At 38.2% G+C, this 27,232-nt stretch overlaps 1 protein-coding gene across 7 annotated transcripts in view; it reads right to left on the bottom strand.

Annotated features, from left to right (window-relative positions):
• Nucleotides 1-277: 277 nt before the first annotated feature.
• The window catches only part of QKI (QKI, KH domain containing RNA binding), a 150,599-nt gene continuing 123,644 nt past the window's right edge, over nt 278-27,232 (bottom strand). The window contains exons 5-8 of one of the 7 annotated variants that reach the window (XR_008686849.2): nt 12,055-12,142; nt 10,133-10,432; nt 7,315-8,179; nt 278-3,378 (exon numbers count right to left, since the gene is read on the bottom strand). Coding sequence is in view for 6 of the 7 variants with exons in the window: in XM_055432842.2 (XP_055288817.1) it covers nt 3,362-3,378; nt 7,315-7,389; nt 10,133-10,432; nt 12,055-12,142 (480 nt within the window). In the remaining variant the exon portion in view is untranslated. The other 6 variants (XM_055432842.2, XM_088840890.1, XM_055432840.2 and 3 more) reach the window with 6 other exon arrangements.

The following is a 27,232-nucleotide window of genomic DNA, read 5'->3' as shown; positions in this document are numbered from 1 at the left end:
CAAGACTAGAAGAACGCCTCAAACCAACACTACTTTGTTCCCGTCTCTACTGGCACCTACCCCCCAAGGTAAAAGGCCAGAATGACCAAAGCCGTTTTGACAGTAGTGTGCGGAACTGTCAGCTGACAAACAACATAAAAACAAGTCACGCTATGTTATCTGTGGTCACTTTCTTCAGGGTTAGTCCAGTAATTCAAGACTTTACATTCTTTTGTCTTTATTTGTTTATTTTAATTAAACATGTAAAGGTTAATAAACAGACATAGTCCAGAGTTAGTAGGTTGATATTATAACATTTATTAAAATAATGCTATGGGTTAATAGAAACAGCAAAGAACCAAAGAATTAAAATGCAAGCTATGTAAAATCCCAACTAAAACCCAAAAGTGTCTAATGTATTCATTCATTAGCTAACTAAAAGCCCAAGAAAGACAAGACACCCAATATAATAAAGTACTGCAAAACAATTGGCAATTTTCAGTTATCAAAATTGTGGATTTTGCATTTTGTATCCTTTTCTCAATCAAGAAAAAAATTCTTTTTGAATGTTATATAACATACATATAAAACAAGATAGAAAAATACATTATAAACTTGTAACAATGGCTGTAAATACATTATCTTACATGTTTCTCATAGGCAATAGGTTGGTTATGGTACATACACAGCATGAAACTACTGAGATAATAAAGAATAGACAAAAATACATGTCAGCTGTACGGTAACATACAAGCGACACTCCCATCTACCCGCGCTAAAAATTACATAATACTGTCAGAAAAAAAAGTCTTAAAAACTACATATTTTAATAAGAAAGAAATTCAATAAAGTATGATAATACTGAGAACCAAGGCATTCAGAGATTTCAAAAGTCATGCTTTTTTTCAGTTGATCCAAAATTTTATCAACTAAGTTTTCAAACGTTTGTTCAGAGCCAACATTACTCATAAATGTCGCGCACCTATTTCATACATATACTTTCTTCCCCATAAAAGACCTTTGATAAACATCTAAAATGTCCAGGTATAACACAGTTGAGATGAAACTGGATCAAATACTGGTATCGTTTTTTAAACTATCACCTCAAGTGTTTGAGTGTCGCAAATTTATTCAACCAACCAAACAAAAATCAAAATGGCACAGCACATATGGTAAATAAATCAAAACAATTGTATGTGTAACAGAAAGACAAAAAGCAGTGGCACACTAAACCAAAGCTAGCTGAATACAAAACAATGAATGTCTATTGCATAGTAAATAAACTGAAAACGGTTTCCAAGTGAGACAAGATGATGGAGGTCACCGCGAAGGTGCTTACTGAGCTTACTGCTGACCTTTGACTGTGAAGCTGTGAAGGTATGCAGAGGGCAGGAGTTGATGAGCTGGGGACCCATGGCCACTCGCATTTGCCACATCTGGTACTGGGCATTTACTGATCACTTACAGGTCATTTAGATCTGCAAGCTAGAGTTCAGATGTAGAGCTTTGTGCACAGAGCACTGCAGCTACAAAACTGACTGGACGTCTGCAGAAGCTGCAAGTTCATACTCACAGGTATTTGAGTGTTATATGCACGACAATGCTAGTTTCTCACGTCCCTTTAAATGGGGGCTGGGGGCGTGTGTGTGTGTGGCAGCTTAGGCCACTAAAACCAGCAGAGATGGACTACACAAGTGATCCGGTTCGGTAGAAACGAGTCTGATTTAAATTTGGGTAATTTAGAAACACTGTTATCCAGGATGAAAATCATGAAGATTCATTTTTGTGAAAAAGACTGCTGTGTATAGGATTACCACTAATAAGAAAAAAATCCAACAACACACCCACCAAATAAAGTTCTAATTTTGTCTATGAAGTGGTGTTCTGATCACATGTAATTTTTATTTCAGAATCCTCTGGGCTAACATTAAGTATACCAATTACCAAAAGCACTCGATTATGATTTTAAAAGGATGTTTTCAAACTTGTTAGGAATTAGAAAAGTTATCAAATTTTTTTCACAGTATCAGATTTGGCAAATTGATATCAAGGTAATGTGGCAAAAATCATTTAATTCAAACCATCAACTCATGCGTCTCCCCTGACATCTTCTTTCACATACTGGGCGACTGAGTGACAGGCATCGACTCGTATTCTGAGGGAGGAGCTGATCTTACAAGACACTTGACTAAATGACCATGAAGGAAAATAAGGCACTTTCTTTTCTTTAGACTTATTCCAATACTTAAAAAATAAAAAAGAAAGACAAAAAGGCTCTTTTGGTCTTTTGTTTCTTGACAACCACCAGAAAAAATCATTTAATGAAATAAAGGGTTTCTTTGTTCTTTTTCTTTTTTTTTATAACACTTGAAAGTATAAAATGCTACATTTCCAAAAATATATATATTTTTTTTCTGCACCAGCACCCTTGTATAGTAAAAGTATCTACTTTTTTTGTTCATTTGTTTCAATGCACTACACTTTATCTACAATTTCATTACATGTATACAGCAAATAGGCAAGCATGGCTTTTACATCCTTAATGATTTTTTTCTATACAGGGAGGTTTAAAAAAAATATTTGAACAGTTTGCCCAGTAATGTGACACATAATGCATGTACCTTGTTCTCATATATTTTTTAAAGGAGGTGTAAAATAAAGGTTCAGTAATTTTAACTCAGATATTTATCTTTTTAAAAATAGTGTTGCAGTTTTGTTCTTTGCATTACTTTCCAAAATTCCTTGTTGAGTTTTTCTCTCATGGCACACTTCTAACACTTCAAATTTTGGCAGGCAATATAAAAAAGGCTGCAACGTCTGCCCTTTGAGGGCACTGTAGTGACTAAACAGCATATCAAATTTTGAATACTTTTTGAAATCGCTTCACCAATGACATCCCTGACCAAAGGTTCATGCATGATGCATCAGCACACAGTACATTCAGAGAGCTTTGACTCGCTATAAAGAGAGGTTCCTAGAAGTCTCTCACAGTAACTGCCTCTGTCACTGAGTAGTTAAGGGCCATCTGTCTCCCCTTCTGAAGTGAGGCCTTCTTACCGTTCGCTTAGGGTGGGACATTAAAAGATGATCAGTGCTGTGGGATGAATTGGGCCTTATTGCTTTACTACTATTCAGTGCAGGTTCTAGAACCACTTTCACCCAAACAGAAGAAGAAAAAACAAAACAAAACAAACAAAAGCTGAGTTGGAGGACAACGATTTCTTTGTCTTTTGTTTGGTTAGATGGTAAGACGAACGGACAAGTGCCTCAGCTCGCTGCACTGACGACAGGCAAGCAAAGGCGATTACCAGTTAACTGATCAGCAGGCAGGCATGGTCAGGTCATCATTGGGTGAAGAGTTCAGAGGTCAGAAGGTCATAGGTTAGTTGCCGGTGGCGGCTGGGTGGTTAGAAACAAAAAACAAAAAAAAAAAAAAAGAAAAGAAAAGATAGAGAAGAGATTAGTTTCAGCTAGTGACGGCTTAATGACAACATGAAAAACTAATCACAACTAATAAAAAAAAAAAGCATGTTTAATTCTGACAAACTGATTGACACCATCTACAGAATACAATAAAAATCATGACAATTCCATATCATGATTTGAACAAATGAAGGAGAGCCCACTCCCACAAAAAAAAAAAAACAAAAACACTGTTAACAGGAAAAATAGAAATAAAATACAACTAACAACTAATAGTTAGTAGCAGTCAATGAAGGAAACTGGAAAACAACATCAATGAATAGGTTTGGTATACAGAATTCTGAACAGTCAGCGTGGCTATCAGTATCTGACTGCTATTAAGCATTAGTATTCTCTCAGATGCAAGCATTAAAGCAACTATTAATGATGGGTGTGATTATTAATAATCAATGATTAACAGAAATGAATTAAAAAGAAATTTAAATTTCTATGAATAATCTGGTTCAACATAAACTCTGGGCCAAACAAAGTTTCTTTTGTTCAATAAATGTTTATTGCTTTTTCAATTATTCTATTTACAAACAACATGGAATTTCTTGGCCTCATGATACAAAGCAACACTAAACTGTAGTCTAGCAGTGTGGGCAACATCATGGGAACCAGAAAAGGGCCAGGCCTTCCGCGCTGGCCAACACTTTCCAGTTGGAAATACTATTTTACACATATAGAACACTTATAAAATGCACTTGCATGTAAACACTGTAAAATCCTGCCATTTAAAATTCTATACTCAAAAAGCTCTAAATACATCAAAAAATAGAAGAAATTTCTAATTGATACCAATAAGGCATTTTAAAACTACAAACAGCTTTCTTTATTCAATTTCAAAGCTAATACTCTGCAAATACAATAAAATCTGACATTTCATATACATTCCTGCTTTATATTTTATATTTTAAAAGAAGCCACCTGTAAATACTATTTTCTTTTGCAAAATAACAAACAGAACAAAAAAATTTAAAAAAAAATTACAGTAAAACATAAAGTAGTTCTCAAGTGGAAAAGTTATCGTTCCCAATGTCCTTGAGTTGCTCCTTCCTTAATCAACCTCTGTCACATTCTGCTTCATCAAACTTGGTCCACTTAACAGTAGTATGATTTTTAAGACTCATTCAACAGCTTTAATTATTTCTACTATATTCTGAGGTTTGAGAGAATTTTCTGTACTGTTGCCACTGTGACTAAGGCAGAGGAGATGTGAATGAAAAGATATTCAGTGCAAAGGCAGATTCTGTGCCACTTGATAAATCAAAACCCAGTAGGTGTAATGTTCACAGAGTTTAAATGATCTATATAATGGACTGGTTTACCTTCATAAAAAAAAAAAAATGCTTTCTAAAAGTCTATCACGAAGGACAGCTTATAAATACTACAAAAACACTGTATCTTCAATGTGATCAAATCTTCCCTGAATTTGTTAAAAAAATTGGAATTTTATTTAATTAAAATAAAAACTGCTACTCCAAAGTTAAAGAAAATAAATATTTCACATGATGTAGTCATACCACTTCATAGGTACTCCAGAAATAGAGAATCTTAAAGCATTTTTTAAATTACTTAAAATTTTGATTAAAATTGTATTAAGTTTTTTATACAAATTATATAAATGATGGTTTTTGTAAAATCATTATTTAGAAACATTCTGATTATGCCTTTTTGAGTGTGGAATATATAAACAAGCAAACTACTGTTTCTATATATACCAGTAAACCTAGAATATGTCCTCTGCCGAGTCCTGGCCTGCAGTACACACAGGTGTGCCAACCGTGCAAAATCACTTACGCTTCATTACAACTAAAAAGTCAGTTGGTCTTTTATAGGCTTCATATTCAGTTTCGAAATACGTGTACAGGGGGTTATTTTTAGTGAAGAACTAGATGTTTGTCAACCATTCAGTACTCTAACTGCTCATACAGAATTACATGGTTATATGTCTAAGGGCTGAGTTTCCTTGCAAAAATGAATACTTATAATCTTCCCTTCAAAAGATTAAAAAATAATCATTAAAAAAACCTCAAAAATAGAGAAAACAGTAGTATCATAAAATAATTTAAGTGAAGGACTTCAGACCTCTCCCTTAGACCCAATGAGTGCATACAGTGATAGTAACAGCAGTATACAAGTATCTGTTATTAAAAAAGAAAAAAAAAAGAGCATTTCGGTTTGCTGACATTGCATTTTGAATAAAAATAGTGACAGGACTAATGAAAACACATACACTACAAAAGAGCTTCTCATGGAATGTGCTGTCAATTTCAAATACAGTATAATCTTTCTAGTATTTTCAGCTGTCTCAAGGCACTGGAGTGTTGAGTAGACCAATAACTGTGTTAAAATTACGAGAAATCTCTTTAAAAGGGCATGCACGGAAAGGTTAACAGAAGAAAAACTACTTTAAAATAGTCTTTAAAACTATTTTAGACATTAACAATGTAAAAAACTTCCAATTCTTCGTGGAATTATTCAATTTCCTTAAACTGAAAAGTTAGTTAAAAGATTTTTTAATTTCCTCCTTCACTAGGAGACTTTCTGACACAAAAAGGGTCATTTATTTGCTTGTGGTGCATAATGTACTTACATTTATATTATCTTCATAGATAACCACTGACCTTGGGGGGGTGTCTGTCTATTCAGTAATCTCTATGAGTAATACATGTATTAGTTAAAGGTCTTCAAACTCTGTAATTATGTATGATGCTAAATAAATATCATCAATGTCTTTGGAAAGGTGTTTTATTCTGGTGTGGACAACATTCGCGTCCATCAGTATTTAACATAACGATGTGAAACTGACAGTTTAGGTCTTTCTCAAGTTCATAGAAAATATAGGATTGGGGTATAAATACATCACTTTCCACCACTAATATTAGAGACCTTGATCAAATTAATTAGTAGGTAAAGATGTGCCATAATAGAAGTTTGCAAAACAAAATCCTTTTTTAAAATCTTGTTTTGGATTGCTACCTTGTAATGACAAACTCAGAAAACAATGTCAATAAACCAAAACCGTCACTCCTCAATAAACATAAATAATTTTATAGAAGGGTCCAAGGGCATATATAGGACACAAATTATACACGTGGAAGAGGAGAAAAATGAAGACTTATTTTCTAGTCAAAGGTTAGTCAAAAAGGACTTCCAAACAGCTGGATTCATGTCACCACAAAATTTCAAGAGACAGTTTACCTTCGGATAATATATTTTAGCAGCAAATGACAAAAATCAAAGGATCCATTTTGGGACAAGAATGTAAAAATAAAAGGGAAATGATTTTCTCATTTATTAAAAAATCCAACTTCATCAAAGTCATCTTCACAGCCCCTTGCTGATTTCAGCTAAGGACCTGACATGTATACCTTGTGTGTATACAGTGGGGTTCAAGTATCTTATTAAAAAGGAAACTGGAAACTAAATCTTCAGTTTTCTCCAAAAGGACACAGGAGGAATATATTCCTTTACTTCTCTCATTAAAGCACCATCTGCTTAGTTCTTTTTGCAAAACCAACCCAAAATTTCAGAACAACTAAAAGGTAAATTTGGGCAAAAATCATTCCTGAAAAATAAGGCAACATCAGAATTTAATAGCTCCCCAGATGGACTAATTTATATTTTAGTAGAAATAAATCATTGTACATACTAAAATAGAATTTAATAAATTAAAATATGAAGGGAGGAAAAGAAAACATTCAAAAAACCCAACCCTTAAATCTTTCAATTATTACGAATTAATTTAGAAAAGGAAAAGAAACGATGGCAGGCAAGCAGTGATGTTTTTCCATCAGGTGTGGTGTCGCAAACTTTATGAACACCCAACGCATTTCTCATAAACAAGAACTGCAGAACTAAACTAACCTCGGTCTGCGGTCACAATCCTTTGGTAAGGATGGACACGCATATCGTGCCTTCGAACTTTAGTAGCCACCGCACCTAGTTAAATTGCAATTACCAAGACAAAGTTAGAAAACATTCACAAGGGAAAAGAAAACAAACATTAACAGCAGGTTTATCACAATGGATTTCAAATGTTCATTTACTACAAAAGTTTTGTTTTAGGAAACACGTTAAGGCACAGTAGTCTTAAAATTAACCATTATATGTTGTGTATATATGCATCTATTAATATTGCATTCATTTCAATCATCTTGGCCTTAACCTATTTTATCCATTCATTTATAATCCCAAGTTACAGATTTCATGAACTCTATTAGATCCAAACATAGTTAGGCTTTACTAGTCACATATTCACTGAAGTGCCTTTCTTGCAGCAGGACTACTTAAATAATGCCATGTTTAATACTGACAATTATTTGCTAACCTTAAGACCACACTTCCAGAGTCTATCACTTAAGAAGGTTTAAATGCAATTCTTAAAGCCTACAGATTGCGGTTCTAAACTTCGAGTCAATAAGTATGAACTGCAATGAATTAGGTGATTAGTAAAGCAAACAGTATAGTACACTTAGCAGTCAGTATACTACTATACACTCCTTTATAAATTACCGTTACTTTGTGAGAGTACAGACTAAACCAATTAATAACATAACTTTTACTTTCTATCAGTGTGCAAAAAGTGCAAGTAAGTCACTGACTGCTAGGCTAAGCTTCCCTCCCACCCCCCTGGAGGCTGCTGAGACTAAGCATTTGTTAAATTCAGATCTGCTGAGGGTTCAGTTAAGACCGTTCTTGAATTCTTAGCCTTTCGTTGGGAAAGCCATACCTAAAGATAAAAGGAAGGGAATTAAAAATTAGTCATCAATGAAGATTTGAGGCTAATACCAATCTCCTCACTACCACCAACACATATGTCTGCATCTGTTTTGAAGGGCACTGCTTATTTTAAAATACTCATGTGAGACTTGATATATAGCATGCATGTTATCTGTGTGCAAGTTGATTATAACATAGCAACTTGAAATTCATTTTCTCAGTTCTCCAAGTGGTCAGTAGCATGTTTCACTGCTTAGATGGCAAAGTGAGAAATAAAACTTGATAATGGAGTCTTGCCATTTAGTGCTCACTATTATTCACCTTACGCATGTCAATTAGGTGTCTGTGTATTTTACTTTCAATTTTGTCAGTCTAATAATTAAGTATTATAAATAAAAATTTTCCAACACAACAAAAGCACATCGCTTTAAAATGGGAGATTTTACTGCAGTGCCTCTTGCTGTTTCTAAGCAGTAAACTGGTCCATCACCCCTTTTTCATTTTGGAAAAACTAATCTTATATAAGTGTAATTCGATGAGGCAAAATCAGTGAGATCTTGCATTGAGAGTGCTGGAACAGCAGCTGGTGGCTCACAGTGCCAGCCCTGCGGGAAGCAACAGTCAAACTCCTCGAACAGACGCTGTGCGTGCAGCAGAGAGGAGCTCTGGGGAAAGGAGCAGGCATGGGGCCACAGGACAGAGCGTTAACAGAAAGGAAAACGTAAACAGGTTACAGGTTACATGTTATTTTAAAAACGCTTCAAGAAATGTGCAACAGAAACAAGCCTCTCAGAAACAGTTCTACTGTATGATTCTGACCTATAAAACTTTTTACAATGATTTAAACGGAAAACATGTACAATAAAATGTATTTGCTCATGAAACAAACGCACCTGAGTGCATGCACACACACAGATAACATACAGAGCACTGTGGCTTTTTTAATTGAACAATGAATTTTCAAGTTTCAATCTTAGTGTCCAGGTTCATTAAAAACTTTCAAATTTTTATAAATCAATATTAATGCTGGGGAAAAAAATAACTTTAAAAGATCAAAGTCCTAAAAGTCAACAGCATGCACGCAGCACCAGAGTCATGTACAATTCAAGAAAAAAGAACTCAAACTCTGTCTGGTAAGACAAAGGGGCAGCGCGGAAACTGTGTGTCCACATTGACTGGTCGGTTAGAACAGCTGCTGCTCTAGTCCTCCATCCAGCAGTCAATGGGCTGAAATATCAGGCATGACTGGCATTTCAATCCACTCTATAAAAAAAAGGCGTCAGTAATGTCTGTTTCAAGCACACCACTTTCTGTTCATGTAAAACTGAGTGTTTACAGCATGATCGTAATTTCTGCCTCAATTGTGATTCTAATTCAGTGAGACTTGGTATTACTTATCAATTCCATACTGTAAGAACGTCTCTTATCTTTAATATTAACTAGGGCTTCGAAAGAGAAAAACTGAAGAAACCTGAAGAATGCCAACTATTTACTTGGTCCCCTTTCATATTTTAAGTGACCACAAATATCAGAAAACACATATCAGGTTTAAAATGTCTCAAAAGACTTTCACACAAAAATTGAAAATGTAGACGACAATCAATTTCTGACACAAAAGCAATCTAAAAACTCTGGGTGGTGGGGCTGATGAAGGGACAGGCCTACGGGTGGGATCGAGCACTCAGAACGACCTCGGCAATGTCAAACGTGAAAAGCATTTTCTGTTTAAAATGCTCACTGCAAATTTACCCAACCAAAGTGGCCGTCAGTCACCAAAGTGCACCTGAATAAATTTCAGGTATAATTATTTAAAGAGGGAACCCTTATAAGAGGCTGAAATAATTTTCAGTCTTTCCAGTGGAAGCTTGTCTTGCCTCTCTAAAATGGGTATATCATTTCAAAGTATGGGGTAGCAAAAGTGATGAAGAAAAATGCTGTTAACCATACAGGGAGAACAACTTACCTAATACACCACTAGGTTCAATAGGATACTCAAGGATTGATGTAGCTGGTGCCAACGTGTAGGGGTATTCGTAGGGTGTGTAGATTAACCCAGCCTCGGGCCCTGGAGGAACTATTGCAGCAGTAGGGTGAGGAGTTCCGTTTGGCATGACAGCGGTCTGTATCTGTCTGATCAAAGGCATTATGGTAGGGCCAGCCGGCGTCGGAGTGCGCAGGGCAGCTGGTGGGAGCACGGGCGCGGGCCCAGTGATAATCCTCGGAGCAGCCTGGGCCGTTGCTGCAAGAGAAAAGGCAAGGGCTGCTACAGTAAGCAAAGAAATTTAGAAGGAAGTACAGAGACAGCAGTGTAAAACACGGAAAATGAGAAGGAAGGAGGAAAAAGGAAAAAGCAGAAAAGAAGAAAAATAAAAGGAAATCATTAGTACATGCGCTGATCACACAAAAATGCCAAAGCACACCAATCAAATGCAAAACAGCTTCCCCTTTCCCAATGTGATTAAGAATAAATGTGCAAAATTTAAAAAGCCACTGGGGGGAAAAAAGAATGAGACCATTAAAATAGGTTATATTTACTTCGTGTATTTGGTATGTATTTTTAAGATCTCATGAGACTAAAGGTACATGCAGAAGCACAAGAAAACACTTGCATTAAAAGATGTTAAAAATACTCTGTAATTGGAGTCCACAGAAATACAGTTTTAGTATATTTCTAAAGAGTAGCTTCAGTTTCAAATGAAGGAAAGAATAATTTTCATTGTATTAACTTAGCCAAATAACCAATAGTTATTAATTTCCTGCATTTGTGGAGATTAACTTCTTCATAGAAAACACAAACAAATGTCACATTCCTAAACACATGACTATTAATGATATACTCATTTTCATGAGTAAATTAGAGCCAACCATTTATAAAAAGTAACCACTTTAAACACCTGCTGCTGTTGCGTCACTTCAGTCGTGTCCAACTCTGTGTGACCCCATAGACAGAAGCCCACCAGGGTCCCCCATCTCTGGGATTCTCCAGGCAAGAACACTGGAGTGGGTTGCCATTTCCTTCTCCAATGTGTGCAAGTGAAAAGTGAAAGTGAAGTTGCTCAGTCGTGTCCCGACCCTTAGCGACCCCACAGACTACAACCTACCAGGCTCCTCCATCCATGGGATTTTCTAGGCAAGAGTACTGGAGTGGCTTGCCATTGCCTTCTCCGATATAGTCACTAGCTGTCTAAACACCTAGGGTGTCAATACTTTGGAAAGCTGGCTATGTCTTTAAAATTCTATACCTTGAATTTAAATGATATTATGTTCATATGAATGATGAATAAAACTTAGATTGTCTCAAAATATAAGTTTCACATTATTTCATTTTAAATATAAAAAAGCAATCCTCTTACAGTTTACGAAAGCATGCACAATACACATCAAGGGGAAAATAGGATTAAAAATAGTTATCATCTACTGCTCTCTGTGAACTCATGTATGAAATCAATAAAGCAAAAAAAATATTGGAGGAAAAACATGCAAGCAAGGTGAAACGACAGAATCCAACAGAAGAATCACTGTATTCATATATATTCCAAATTAGCTTTTAGAAAAAACTTCTCCTTTGCATAAATGTAACAAAATAAACTAGAAGTCTTAAATCTGTAGTTAACAAAACTTTTTTTGAAACTCTTGAATTCAGAAGCTGAAATTTCATCAAAAGAATAAAAGAAAAGCTTAGAAACTAGAAACTTAGGCATGCTGGCGTAAAATAAAATCAAGGGAGTGCCCTCATTCTTGAAAACAGTAAAAATGGAACAGTGAGTCCCATATCAAGTGACAATTATTTCAACTCTTCCCTTTAACTGTTCATGTGTTGTGCTGCCAAAAGGAGAGGGGGTTTGCAGACAAAACAGCTAAGACAGCTGTGCGCTCTGGTCTTACGTGATTTAATGTTGGCATCTCTGTAGGTGCCATTGAGAATCGCAAGCTCCATCAGCTGCATCTTCTTCAGGCTGTCTTCTCCCTCTGCCTATACGTGGAGAAGACAAGAGTACTAAGCACCTGAAATGGTCCATACACATTACAGTCATATCTATGCAAAAACCTTAAAACAGGTATCATGTGACTACAGCCACTGGTTTCAATCAGGAAAAAAAGATCCAGCAAACAAAAGGTGAGTGAGTGAGTGAGTGAGTGCTCAGTCACTCAGTCACGTGCGACTCTTTGTGACCACAAGGACTGTAGCCCCTCCAGGCTCCTCTGTCCATGGGATTTTCCAGGCAAGGGTGGGTTGCCATTTCCTTCTCCAGGCGAAACAAAAGGTGCTACATGCTAAAGCCCATTCAGTAATGGGATATTAACACACAAGATGCTCTCAACCGCCACCAGCTCCATTTCCATTTGGACACTTCTTACGGAAGCTACACTGATGTATTAACAATCACTTAAAAAGCTTTACTTTCAAATGGAATCAATGAAAATGTTAGGTAAATTAAATATAGTATAGTCCCTACAGTATCTACCATTTTAAAGAGTCTAAATCTTCATTAAAAGACAAAAAACAAAAATAAACTGGGATTTTAAACATGTAAAATTCAACTGTGGTATTCAGATAAGGAAATTTTAATTCTCAAAAGAGGAAAATTTTAAAAATCATAAACATAAGAATTTCTAAAAATCTGGTCTACATTCTTATCCCCAAATCCCTTTCTCCCTTCAATTAGCAAATGCTATCAATTCTAAAGCAAATCAGTCTTTAAGATCATCTGATACATTGTCCAAGTCATGTAAAACTTGACAGCGAAAAGGCACACTGCTAATATTAATAAGTATACACCGGGCAAAAACCAGGGATGTCTCTGACATCAAACTGTTAGGCCATTTCCTTAACCCTGGACTAGACCCACCCTCCTCATTTACTGCTATCACTCTTGCTCTTGGCATTTTTGGTTTATTACCAGAACTACTACAATGTGTTAAGAGTATCTGTTCTCCAATCAATCTATGCACAATGGCCAGTTAACTGCCCAAATCACAACTTCCATCTTAATATTTCTTGACAGGCTCATGTCTTAAAACCCTTGTAGTCTTTTACTAGCTTAAAAAAAAAAAAAAAAAGATACATTTAAGCAACTTATGGTCTTATCCCACAAGTCTTCTCAAGTTAAATCAATGAATCTCCTACTATCTGTTATCTTACGGCATAAATTACACCAAATCACTTCCTGTCATTCATCTCTGAGCCTCCTATTGCCTGCATCCTGACTGCTTCTCTGCACTCCACGCTACCCCTCACCCCTCTTCCCAAATCCTACTCTATCCTTACAGACTTCGGCCTAAACGCTACCTTCTCAAGAGGGTCATCCCTAGAGCATACGTTTCCGCTTTGTGTTCAAGTCTGCTGCATACAACTACCAAGAAACGTGCAAGCCCCTGATGCAAAGCCAAGTTCTCACTCGGCACTGCCTGTCTTCCTCGTCCACCGCATCTCCCCAAGCCATTTGCCAGGAGTTATTTTTAAATGATCACTATGAGATATCTTTATTTAGAAATCTCAAATGTTTAAATTCTACAGAATAAACTTAAGCCACAGAAAAATGAGGCCCACCCATGAAGAAGTGGTGGAAGTGGGCCTATGTGCTGCTCACATAGTTTACACATTATCTTCCCAGGATTTAACATTTTAAAAGGCAAGAAACCCAATGATATGTTTTTCTGATGTAACGTTGGTCCTTCTTGATTCAAGAAAGGAACAGGTAACAAACTTCTCAGCCCTTTCCTATTATACAAAACTCTGTCCCTGGCACTGTAACAGCAACTAGGGTACCATGATTTGTAATAAAAAGAACTGCTAAGGGGGCTTTTAACAAATTACAAAAAAAGTTTCTTAAGTGAAAACATCATGAAGACAAGGTTTCGTGCGCCACTGATGACTTCTCAGAAGCCTACTCGCAGTCACAGAAAGTGAAGAAGATACTTGCAGGCTATGGAGCTACTCTTCTGAATCCCTGTGAACGTGAACAGATGCATTTAAAAAAAGTGGCAATATGATTTACTTGAAAGATACAACAATTACTTGCTAAAGAAAAATAAGTAAGCACTATCACTGGAAGAGAAGAATTAGAAATATACTATGATAAAACTCCTTTAACTTGTCCACTGAAAGCTGTAACAATACTGAAAGTTTAAACTTAAGTTGTTTCCAATTTAAACCTAATTAAAAGACACTCACTCCTTGGAAGAAAAGCTTTGATAAATCTAGACAGTATATTCAAAAGCAGAGACTTCACTTTGCCAACAAAGGTCTATACAGCCAAAGCTATGATTTTTCCTGTAAGTATGTACAGATATGAGAGTTGGACCATAAAGAAGGGTGAGCATCAAAGAACTGATGCTTTCAAACTGCGGTGCTGGAGAAGACTGTTGAGAGTCCCCTAGACAGCAAGGAGACCAAAGCAGTCCATCCTAATGGAAATAAACCCTGAATATTCATTGGAAGGAGTGATGCTGAAGCTCCAGTACTTTAGACCCTAATGTGAAGAGCCAACTGACTGGAAAAGACCCTGATGCTGGGAAAGACTGAGGGCAGGAGGAGAAGGGGACGACCGAGGACGAGATGGTTGGAGGGACATGACTTGATGGACATGAGTCTGAGCAAGCTCCAGGAGTTGGTGAAGGACAGGGAAGCCTGGCGTGCTGCCGTCCACGGCGCTGCAAAGAGTGGGGCACGACTGAGCACCTGAGCAACAGCAACAGAACACTAAAGAAGTATATAAGCGACACCTTATTTAAACAGAGAGACAGTAAGCACACCTTCAGTCATCTTCCACAGTGAAAAAGCGCTATGTATTTGAAAATGTCCGAAAATTAAGCAGAAACAAAGATGAAAGAAATGAAGAGTCACAACGCCTCATACAGCACTGTACAAAGAAGAGGTGCTTGAACACATGTTTTCACTGAACAATTTCTTCTGGGTAACAATATAAACATACTCATTAGCTGGTGATGCAGTGTCAAACTTGGGAGAAAGACAAAGATGATGGAAGAAATACATGTGTGCATGTGTATACAGGTGTGTGCATGCACGTTTGCAGGGTGTGGGAAACCAAAAAACCCACCTAGGGCCATCAGCAGAGAACAAACACCAGTGCAGCCCTGCTGTCACAGGCGGTGTCCGCGATGTGTACCATGGTGACCATCGCTGGCGGCCGCTGACGTAAGTAACGGACTTCGGCACGCACTGCATCATGTCACGCGGGGGAGGCTACCCCAACGTCTCCTGGCAGAACAGTCCAGAATCAGCCTCTCTTGCATCCTCGGCACTCCTACCCACTCTGCACTCACACAACATGATGCTCCCTGTCTCAAGACATGACTATGGATATTTGGGTGTTTGAGGTACTGTGAATAAAGCTGCTATGAAAATTCTTGTAGAAGGTTTTTTGGGGTAAACTTAAGTTTTCAATTCTCTTGGATAATTACCTAGAGGTGGAATTGCTGGGTCATTGGGTAAATGTATTCTGCATGGAAAACATTATATAAAGATTACTTGAACTCAGTGGGATAAAAACAGACTATAAACACACTTCTCTGAACTTTTTGGGTTCTGCAATTAAAGATGACAAATTATGGGTCTATACAAATATATACAACTTATGTATATATTACTTAACATACAGCTATGTTATCAGCTATATATAATAGCAATGTTAAAGTGCTAGAAATAGTTCATGGTTAATATTAGATCATAGTAACATTTTAAAGTAGAACACTTTATACACTGTTCTACCTTATTAGAATTAGATATTAAATCCTCATCATCTAAGCATTTTTGTTTCATAACAGATCTATGGCACTGGTACTTCATTATCCCCAAAGCTCAGAAAGGTTCGGTAGCTTACCAAATGTCACAATGCAAAACTGGCTTTCAACGGGAGTGCCTGATCCAAAGTCCTCATTATACCTTCTGCAATGTAATTTATGGTGACGTCAAGTGGAAGTATCTTTTGAATTCATCAAAGAATTCACATAAGAAAAATGAATGTAATGTAATTAATTACAACAGAGAGCTAAAACAAATATGTGAATATTTCCAACTAATTAAAATGTCAACTAGTACAATAATTTGAACTACTTACTGCCTGTAATCCATACATGACCACTGGAAAAACCACTCGCCTTGACGAGACGAACCTTTGTTGGCAAAGTAATGTCTCTGTTTTTTAATATGCTGTCTAGGTTGGTCATAACTTTCCTTCCAAGGAGTAAGCGTCTTTTAATTTCATGGCTGCAATTAGCATCCGCAGTGATTTTGGAGCCCAAGAAAATAAAGTCTGGCCCTGTTTCCACTGTTTCCCCATCTATACCAGTCCATTCTAAAGGAGATCAATCCTGGGTGTTCATTGGAAGGACTGATGCTAAAGCTGAAACTCCAATACTTTGGCCACCTCATGCGACGAGTTGACTCACTGGAGAAGACTCTGATGCTGGGAAGGATTGGGGGCGAGAGGAGAAGGGGACGACAGAGAATGAGATGGCTGGATGGCATCACCGACTCGATGGACTTGAGTTTGAGTGAACTCCGGGAGTTAGTGATGGACAGGGAGGCCTGGTGTGCTGTGATTCATGGGGTCGCAAAGAGTCGGACACGACTAAGCGACTGAACTGAACTGCCTGTAATAAAAGCCCGAACTTTCTAGCTTAGCATTCAAGGCGCTGAGTAACTTCTAAAAGCAGCCCTATTTGCAAATGTTTTGCACTGGTCGAAATCATCTGTCCACTGTCTCCTAGAATATACTCCGTGCTTTTCTGCCTCTAAGTGAGATGAGACCTGGTCCAGAAGCATGCTGTGTATGCCTCTTCTTACAGCCCAGGCAGATCACTGGGCTCTCCAGAGTGTAGCCTTTTCTAAACATTTCTAAATTCATGCTACTCCTTTTGGGGTAATCAATCACATACAGCCACAACGAAGAAAGAATCTCTTCTATTTTTTCATTTTCTTTTTTTTAGAAAATTTCATGACTTGTAGTTATGAATCAGTGAACAGCCAATAAACCAGTCTTTTAGCCTCCAATGTCTCACAAATATGAACCTTCTCAATACATTAAAAAAAAACTGATTCTTACTTTTCTATAAATTTGAAATAATGAGTAGAAAAGGTTTTCCAAGCATTAAATAAAAAGTACATAACTTAATTCACTAGGAGAACAGGGCTGAACACGTAATAAAGAGAACAAGTGGCAAAGTTTATGAAGAATTAATACCAATCATTACCTGCGTCTGCTTCTGTCAGCTACAAAGTCTGACAAAGAACCTGACCAACTTAAATAGAGGGCTTTACACATGGCAGTGACGTAACAGTGCCTGTCTTGAAAGGCTTGCGTTGGTATTTTGTGAATGGACTGTTTGGGGCTCAAGTATGATTAGAGAGACCCAGCCATCAGCTTTAACCCGGTCCAGGGGACAGAAGAACTGGGCGGGCGGGCGGGGTTGGGGGAGGTAACAACACTGACATAAAAGTAATTTAAACTGACACGACTTGATGACTGACTGGACAGAGTGGGTGAGGGAGAAGAAGAAATTAAAGAAAGATACTTAGGTTTAAAGGCGAAGGGATATGGAATCAAAAGTTCTGTTTGGAAATACAAAGCTTAAAATGTTTCAACACCCCAGTGGAGATGTCAAAAGTGAAAGTGAAAGTCACACAGTCGTGTCCGACTCTTTGTGACCCCATGGACTGTCCATGGAATTCTCTAGGCCAGAATACTGGAGTAGGTAGCCTTTCCCTTCTCCAGGGGATCTTCCCTACCCAGGGATCGAACCCAGGTCTCCTGCATTGCAGACAGATTCTTTACCAGCTAAGCCACAAGGGAAGCCCAAGGAGACAGCTAATTCAAATCTGAGGTCTACTTCCTAACTTAGCATATAAAGAGCTAGGAGAAAAATTACCTCCCACTCCATTTTCAGAGTATTTTTTTCCAAGATGATACAGAAACTATTAAATTTCAAGCTGACCTGCTATACACTTCCAAAGGCTGGATCTAAGACTCTACACAGTTGTGTGTCTTCCAGGCCAGCTGGTGAGTTAGGCACCCGTAACTGAGACACGCCGACGGGCACCAAAGGGAGGCTGAAGTGCTGGCTGAGGGTGGAAGGGGCGCCCTCCTGTGCCAGCTGTTCTCAGCCCTGCATCCTGTCGTGGCAGCTCCGCCCAGACTCCAGAGTTCTTCCCCAGCACTTCTAGAACCAGCCTTACTTACTGAGCAGCCCACCCCTCAGGCACAACCAGTGTACGCACTCTTGTGAGCTACTGAGCTTCTGTATCAGCTTGGCTGATACAGAGATTCTGCCTCTGCGCAGAACTTTCTCCAGTTCTGTGATGGTAATATGGTAATAACAGTACCATTCTCTCCCTTTTATCTCCCAGTCCTGGGATAATAGTCAATTCCTAGAGCTTCTAAAAAAGTATTACACTCTGTCTCCTTTCTCCTTTTTTAGTTTTCAACACCCATTTAACAAATTACTTCTCTCTGTTGAAATACCTAGTGTGCTTTCTGTTTTCCTGATTGAAGGGGCTCCCCAGCACTACTTCACAGAACCTGAATTTCCCCATCTGATACTTATGGTCACATCAGCTTCCTTTCCTTTTTATGTCACCAACTTTATTTTGTGTCAAAAATTTAAGCAGATGATCTGCAACTATTTCTTTAGATTATTTTAAGGCTCCCTAATTCCATGTTCTTCCTTTTACCAGTGTTCAGTTAACAGAGGCAACTGAGTGCCTGCTAGGATGCAGATACTCTGCTAATCAGCCCAACACGCCAAAAGAATGATGTTCACAAACTGAAGCATATTAGAGAAATTTCCAGAATCATAACAGAAACTCAATATCAAAAAGGGTTCACCTGCGTAATACAGCCTGATTGTCTTTTACAAAGCAAGCCCTTAGTTCAAATAAGGGCAAAAAAGACTGTTCCTCTGAAAAATTTGTGGGTCAAAATGTTAGAGACACAGTAAGGGGGGAAAATCCTAGCATATATGTTTCTATTTCCCATTTATTACACATTCTCCCATTTAAGCACAATCCATGGTTTAGCAGCAACAACTTAACACTGATAAAGCAAAGTAAGACACTGAGAGAGCAGGAGGCATTTTATTTCATCAGAAAAGTTTAAAGCACTCACTCACTCACTGACAAAGACATATACACAAAGCTCCATAAACTATTACACAAGACTAACAAATACTTTTGTCTTGGGATAATACATTGTCTTTTTTTGACAAGCTATAGATTCATCTAAAAGTACTGACAACCTCAGAAAAGCCATGTCTCATTAGAAAGCATTTATTCCTTTCTATATGAAATTACTGTATACTTTGAAACATTACTTTTTATAGTAAGCTTAACATAAATGACAACCTTTTGAAAGATTTCTATGATCCGCAACTCAGGCAACATACTAGTATCAGTAGAGCCACACCTTTATAGGAAAAAAAAAACACACCAAAACCCTAAGGTTGACTGTATTTTAGGTGGACTTTATCAAACTATATGGTTGGTGCTGTAGAAGAAAGGATGGCTACAAACTGTGAACTTAAAGCGAGCCTTACTCGATAGCAGAAGGCGAAGAGTGGGAACCTGGAAACAGGGGTCTGAAACTCTCTTCGTTGTGAGAGGTACACAGAAGTAGGAAGCACTGCACTGTGACAGGGGCTGACACAAGGTATAACGGAGACCAGATGAAAGTGTGGGGAAGGGTCACAAATCACTGTAGGAATCTGATGATGACCGCGGGCTGCCGAGTACACACAACAGGGCCACGACAGAACCTGCCACCCAGTGTTAATCATCTACAGGGATTCTTCCAGTAACCCATGTTTTACTGGGAGACACTCATCCTGTTTCTGAGTCATCAAGCACAGTCTAATGACCTCAATGAGAGCAGATGCAGAAAGCCACATGGTCCTTAAAGCAACCTGAAGTCACCACTACCAGTTTTCCTTATATTCAAAATACTGAATATTTTTGGATATAGTCATTACAGTGAGGTCCTTAATTTTGGTTGAGGCCCATCTTAATGTTTTTCCTTTGCTGCTTCATAAGGTATACCTTCATTATACACAGTTGACTGGAACTCTGAACCAAATTAAGGCCAGAGGAAAACAGAGCAGGGACAACAGAGAGACGGTTCAGTTCAGTCGCTCAGTCGTGTCCGACTCTTTGCGACCCCATGAATCACAGCACGCCAGGCCTCCCTGTCCATCACCAACTCCCGGAGTTCACTCAAACTCACGTCCATTGAGTCGGTGATGCCATCCAGCCATCTCATTCTTTGTCGTCCCCTTCTCCTCCTGCCCACAATCCCTCCCAGCATCAGAGCCTTTTCCAATGAGTCAACTCTTCGCGTATGCCACACAGCAGCACCTGACCTCTCGGAGTCACAACAGCAGCAAAGGCAGTGAAGGCAGAGGTCGCCTTTTGCACTACAATTCTGTTTCAGATTATGGAGACACTTAAGAGTTTTCCTTGGTCAGAAAAAAATAACTAAGTTAAGTAGTTCATTTTTTGAAGATTTGTTTCCCCTGCAATTTGAGTAACCTTTTCTATTTTAAGGACTTCCCTGGTGGCTCAGACGGTAAAGCGTCTGTCTACAATGAGGGAGACCTGGGTTCGATCCCTAGGTCAGGAAGATTCCCTGGAGAAGGAAATGGCAACCCACTCCAGTACTCTTGCCTAGAAAATCCCACGGACAGTGGAGCCTGGTGCAGGCTATTGTCCATGGGGTCACAAAGAGCTGGATACAACTGAGCGACTTCACTTTTCTATTTTAAGTGTTTATAGAGAATTTAACCTTTGTTATCTCGCTTAATCCTCTTAATTACTCCATAAGGTATATAAGGCAGCTGTTATCTATTTCACTGGCTGCATTTTAGGGTAAAATTAAACAAAAGATAGTGAAAGTGAAGTCGCTCAGTCGTGTCCTATTCTTTGCAACCCCATGGACTATAGCCTACCAGGCTCCTTCCTCCATGGGATTCTCCAGGCAAGAATACTGGAATGGGTTGCCATTTCCTTCTCCAGGGGATATTCCTGACCCAGGGATTGAACCAGGGTCTCCCGCAATGCAGGCAGACGCTTTAACCTCTGAGCCATCAGGGAATGTAAATAAAGCACTCAGCCATCCAACGAAAGTGAGGATGCAGGGTTTGCTTTAGTCACACCTGAAGATTCAAATAATAATAAATAAAAACTTGGAAACAACACATTTCTCTGGGAATGAAAAATATTTCACTTCTGAAGTAATTTTCAAATACCCTATACTTCCTAAGTGGAAACTTATAAAGCAATCTAAAAACCTCATTTTAAAGTAGGCATGAGTTAAATCAGGAAAAAGCAAGGGGATTCTAGAAAAACATCTACTTCAGCTTCATTGATTATGTGAAAGCCTTTGTGTGGATCACAACAAACTGGAAAATTCTTAAAGAGATGGTAATACTAGACCACCTTACCTGTCTCCTGAGAAACCTGTATGCAGGTCAAAAAAGTAACAGTTAGCACGGGACATGGAACAACAGATTGGTTCAAAACTGACAAAGGAGTTTATCAAGGCTGCAGTCACCCTGCTTACTCAACTTACATGCAGAGGACATCATGTGAAATGCCTGCCTGGATGAAGCAAAAGCTAGAATCAAGATTGCCAGGAGATATCAACCACCTCAGATATGCAGCTGATACCATTCTAGTGGCAGAAAACGAGGAACTAAATAGCCTCCTAATGAAGGTGAAACAGGAGAGTGAAAAAGCTGGCTTAAAACTCAACATTCATAAAACTAAGATCATGGCATCTGGTCCCATCTCATAAGGGCAAATAGATGGGGAAAAAGTGGAAACATTGACAGATTTTATTTACGTGGGCTCCAAAATCACTGAGGACAGTGATTGAAGCCATGAAACTAAAAGGTGCTCGCTCCTTGGAAGGAAAGCAATGACAAACCTAGACAGCATGTTAAAAAGCAGAGACATCACTTTGACGACAAAGGTCCATACAATCAAAGCTTTGGTTTTTCCAGTAGTCATGTACGGTTCAGTTCAGTTGCATCCAACTCTTTGTGACCCCATGGACTGCAGCACACCAGGCTCTTCTGTCCATGGAATTTTCCAGACAAGAATACGAAGTGGGCTAACATTTCCTACTCCAGGGAATCTTCCCACCGCAGAGACGGAACCCGTGTCTCTTGCATCTACTGCTCTGGCAGGTGGACTCTCTACCACTAGTGGCACCTGGGAAGCCCCGAGGGCTTGGATGAATGTTTAAACTGTACACATGGAGAAGACTCTTGAGAGTCCCTCGGACTGCAAGGAGATCCAACCAGTCAATCCTAAAGGAAATCAGTCCTGAAAATTCACTGGAAGGACGGATGCTGAAGCTCCAATACTTTGGCCACCTGAAGCGAAGAACTGACTTGTTGGAAAAGACCCTGATGCTGGGAAAGATTGAGGGCAGGAGGAAAAGGGGATGACAGAGGATGAGATGATTGGATGGCATCACCAACTCAACGGACATGAGTTTGAGCAAACTCGGGGAGACAGTGAAGGACAGGGAATCCTGGCATGCTGCAGTTCATGGAGTTGCAAAGAGTCAGACATGACTTAGTGACTGAATAACAACAGCAAATAGGCAAATGTTATTTTTCTGTTATTTTAACTTGTATTTCTTCTACTGTGAGAATAATCACATTTTAAAGATATTTTTGAAAGTCACTTTTATGTCCTTTTATGTGAATTGTTGGTGATGGACAGGGAAACCTGGCATGCTGCAGTCCATGGGGTTGCAAAGAGTAGGACATGACTGAGCAACTGAACTGTACTGTAGTATCAACAGGAGCACCTGGAAGGGAACAGGTCTGCTCAGGTTGCCAAGGAATTCCCTATGACACCCGATGAGCTTATCAAGGAGGGGAGGCACCAACTTCCCTCCCAGTCCGGGAGCTTCCACTGCACAGCTTCCACTGCAGGGGGCACAGGTTCCACTGCTGGTCTGGGAACTAAGATCCTGCATGCCTCATGGAGCATACAAAAGCAAACGAACAAAAACAAAAAGGGAAGAAAGGCATCTGCCTCACAGAGTGCTTTCCATACACACTAACCTGATTTATTTTGAAAAAAGTACCAATGATATTCCACCAAGGAAGGCAAAAACAGTAATATCTTAAGCAGGATCATTACTCTATTTAGTAGGATATGCCCAAGAACTGTATGCAGAAAACACTGAAATGATTGAGACTTACGAAAAAACTGACTCAGGTACTGTCTTTTCAAATTTGGGCTTCGCTGGTGGCTCAGCAGTAAAGAATCTGCCTGCAATGCAGCAGTCCTGGGTTCGATCCCAGGGTCAGGAAGATCCCCTGGAGAAGGGAACAACAATCCACTCCAGTGTTCCTGCCTGGAGAATCCCATGGACAAAGAAGCCTGGTGGGCTACAGTCCATGGGGTTGAAAAAGTCAGACAAAATCTAGGTGCTTCTATATTGCTTTAAAATTGTAATTTAAAATTATCCATAATCTACTACTATAGGAAAACAACATCATTATGCCTATGTAGGTTTCACTACGAATGGAATTTTTCCTTTCATATTTCCTTTCATATTTGCTATTCAATTTTATATCCTACTATTTTTATGAAATATTCCACCAAAATTTTTTATATTATAGTTCCTGAAATTCTAAAATAAAATTATATTCATTACATAAATGTTTACTGAAACACTATCTCTTGGATAGTTTTTACCTAACAAATAGTTTGCCCGTGAGAAAACTGGTGGTGGGGGTGGGGTTGGAGGAGTGGGGAAAGGAGCTAGAAACGTAAAATTAAGCAATTAAAACAAACTGACAATAAGGACTTTCCAGGAACACAGTGCAAGAGTGCTGAACTAAGTCTGGTTTGGTCATGAACAGGGGAGGGAAGGCTTTTGGGCATCAATACACAATTTGAGACTCAAAGGATGAGTAAGAGTTAAAGAGGAGAAAGAATGAACTTGGTTCTGAAAAAAAGAACATGTTCAAAACTTTAGAATCAAGGGTATTAAATAAATAATGAAGCTGGTAAGGTTAATAACAGTTTGCAAGTCATGCTCAAGCAATTGGACGTACTCCTTGGAATAATTAGAAGTCATTCAAGTGTTTGAACCTAAGGAAAGTCATGATTAGGTTTCTATTTTAGAAGCATCAGTTTAGCTTCAGTAAGGAGAATATTTGGAAAAATACAGCAAGATCATAAAGATTAAGAGGCAATTATAGGTTCCTAATCCAAGCAACACATAATGATGTCTGAATTGAGATAATTCCAGTGGGAATGGAGAGTTAAGAATAGAAGGGAGAGATGATTAGAGGATAAAACCAACGGTATGTGTGTCAGGTGGTATTGAATGCTTCCCCACTCCTCAACATGAACCTTTTGTTTTATAAAGAACACCGTTATAAACTGCTCTCCTGATTGGGGATTATTTCTTTTGGATAAATACCAGGAAGATGAATTGCATTTATTTATTCCCCACTTCATTCCAGAATATGCACGCATCTTCCTAAACAGTGTCCTAAACAGGATTTTCCAGTGTACACAGTCACACAAAAGTATGGGAGAGGGAACTCAGCCGCAACTTGAGGGAGTACCAGAGATCTAAGCCCAGGAGAAAAAGCAGAGAAGATAAGAATCATGTGGTGATCAAAAAGGTAACTGGAAACGAGTTAGTTCTGTCCTATGCTCACGTATGGTAAATAGCAGTTTCTCAATATAAGTCTGTGAAATGAATTGCTTTTGACAATCACTGAGTCTTTCAATATAAAAAAATTATAACAAGTATGTTGTAATTCCACAGGTGCTAAATTTAATAATCAAGGAGTTTTATTTAAACAGAGCATACTGTCATCACTCACAGAATTCATAAAACAGTATCACAATGTAAGTGAATTCACGAATCTGCTAACTTATTTGGAGATACTATATTCGCTAAAGATGTTTAATTAAAAAAACTGATGCCATGTCAGTTTAATGGTATAACTTGTAAAAACAATTCAATTTATATTTGATTTTAATAAACTTAAATTATTTTAATGTATATTAAAGACTATTTTTTCCACAAAGGCATTAAAAGTTAAGAAAATAATAAACAAAACACATCCACTTACATAATCCTGCAATATAAATATAGGCTTCAGAGAAATTCCCATAAAGGAAAAATCTTGTTAAAAAGTATCACTTTTGAAATTAAATTTTCAAAATTCGGTTATCAAAAATACAGAAGGCAAATCAAGCCATGAGCTACGAAGTAAATTTATCTGAAACAATCTTAATACTAAAATACTCATCTGAATCATTAATATACTTCTTAAATCTCACAACGGTAGCTACCTGAATTTTACTTATAAATATTGTAACACTAAAACATTTGAAATGTTGTCAAGAAAAATTGAGTATAAGCATCAAAAAAATAAAGAGCAATTAAATAAAATACAGGGTGTTTGGCTTTCTTAACATTTTTGCCAATTCAATTTCAGTGTCCATTAGTAAAGAGTAAATGGATTACAAATGCTTCACCTATAGAAAAGGAACACGATGCTACTTACCAACCATCAGAAGGGCATGCAAACAGATTAAAGGGATGTATGAAAATAACTGAACTAAAAAAGACACACTGAGACATTACTCACCTATTTTTCTATTAAATAATTTAAATTATTCAATAAAATATATTTATCTGCGTAGAATATTATGTATTTAATAGGGAAACAGATAAAAAACTAAAATGCATTATCCCAGCCAGTGAGTGGCATATTTAATTATGGAATAAAAACATTAATATTTAAAGATAAATGGGTTCAAACAAGTGTAAAATGTTACACAGGAGATTCAACAGGCAAATTCTGAGGGATGCATGAACAAGAGATTAAAATGGAAGGACTTCCTATATAAACTGCAAAAGTATTTCTTAGAGAGTAAACATACACTGCCGTACTACTCTAAGCCTAGAATCCCTTGCTTTAAAAGTTACAAGCTATCTAAACAGTCAACTCCCACAGCATCTGTACTCAGAAAAGCTATCCCTCAACAAATCCTTCTAAGAACAAAAAGGAGGGTGTTTCTTCAGTCTTTATTTATGAGACCTTGTACACAAGACACATTTTATTATCATCACCTAGAAGCTTCATTAAAAGTGAAGCTTCAAGTCTGAGGAAAAGCCCCTCTGTTTAAAAAGCCTGACCCCACTGCCAGACATTAAGCCTGGATGGGGAGTAAAGATAGCTCAGTGATAGTGACTGAAGTCTTAAAATCTACACTTTGTCATGCTTTCTTAATTTAATCTGTTTGTATGGACTGTATGACCTGCCTCCTGAGAAATCTGTATGAAGGTCAAGAAGCAACAGAACTGGATATGGAACAACAGATAGGTTCCAAATTGGGAAAGGAGTACGTCAAGGAGGTATGTTGTCACCCTGTTTATTTAACGTATATGCAGAGTACATCATGAGAAATGCTGGAGTGGATAAAGCACAAGCTGGAATCAAGATTGCCAGGAGAAATATCAACAACCTCAGATATGCAGATGACACCACCTTTATGGCAGAAATCGAAGAAGAACTAAAGAGCCTCTTGATGAAAGTGAAAGAGGAAAGTGAGAAAGTTGGCTTAAAGCTCAAAATTCAAAAAACTAAGATCATGGCATCTGGTCCCATCACTTCATTCATGGCAAACAGATGGGGAAACAGTGGAAAACAGTGACAGACTTTATTTTGGGGGGCTCCAAAATCACTGCAGATGGTTACTGCTGCTGCTAAGTCACTTCAGTCATGTCCGACTCTGTGTGACCCCACAGACAGAAGCCCACCAGGCTCCCCCGTCCCTGGGATTCTCCAGGCAAGAACACTGGAGTGGGTTGCCATTTCCTTCTCCAATGTGTGAAAGTGGAAAGTGAAAGTGAAGTCGCTCAGTCGTGTCCGACCCTTAGCGACCCCACAGACTGCAGCCTACCAGGCTCCTCCGTCCATGGGATCTTCTAGGCAATAGTACTGGAGTGGTTTGCCATTGCCTTCTCCAACTGCAGCCATGAAATTAAAAGACGTTTAC

This window comes from Moschus berezovskii, chromosome 10 (assembly GCF_049115385.1).
Source record: "Moschus berezovskii isolate FMDL1 chromosome 10, NW_MosBer_1.0, whole genome shotgun sequence".
Classification (NCBI taxonomy): Eukaryota; Metazoa; Chordata; class Mammalia; order Artiodactyla; family Moschidae; genus Moschus; species Moschus berezovskii.
This window is presented reverse-complemented; position numbering and strand designations above follow the sequence as displayed.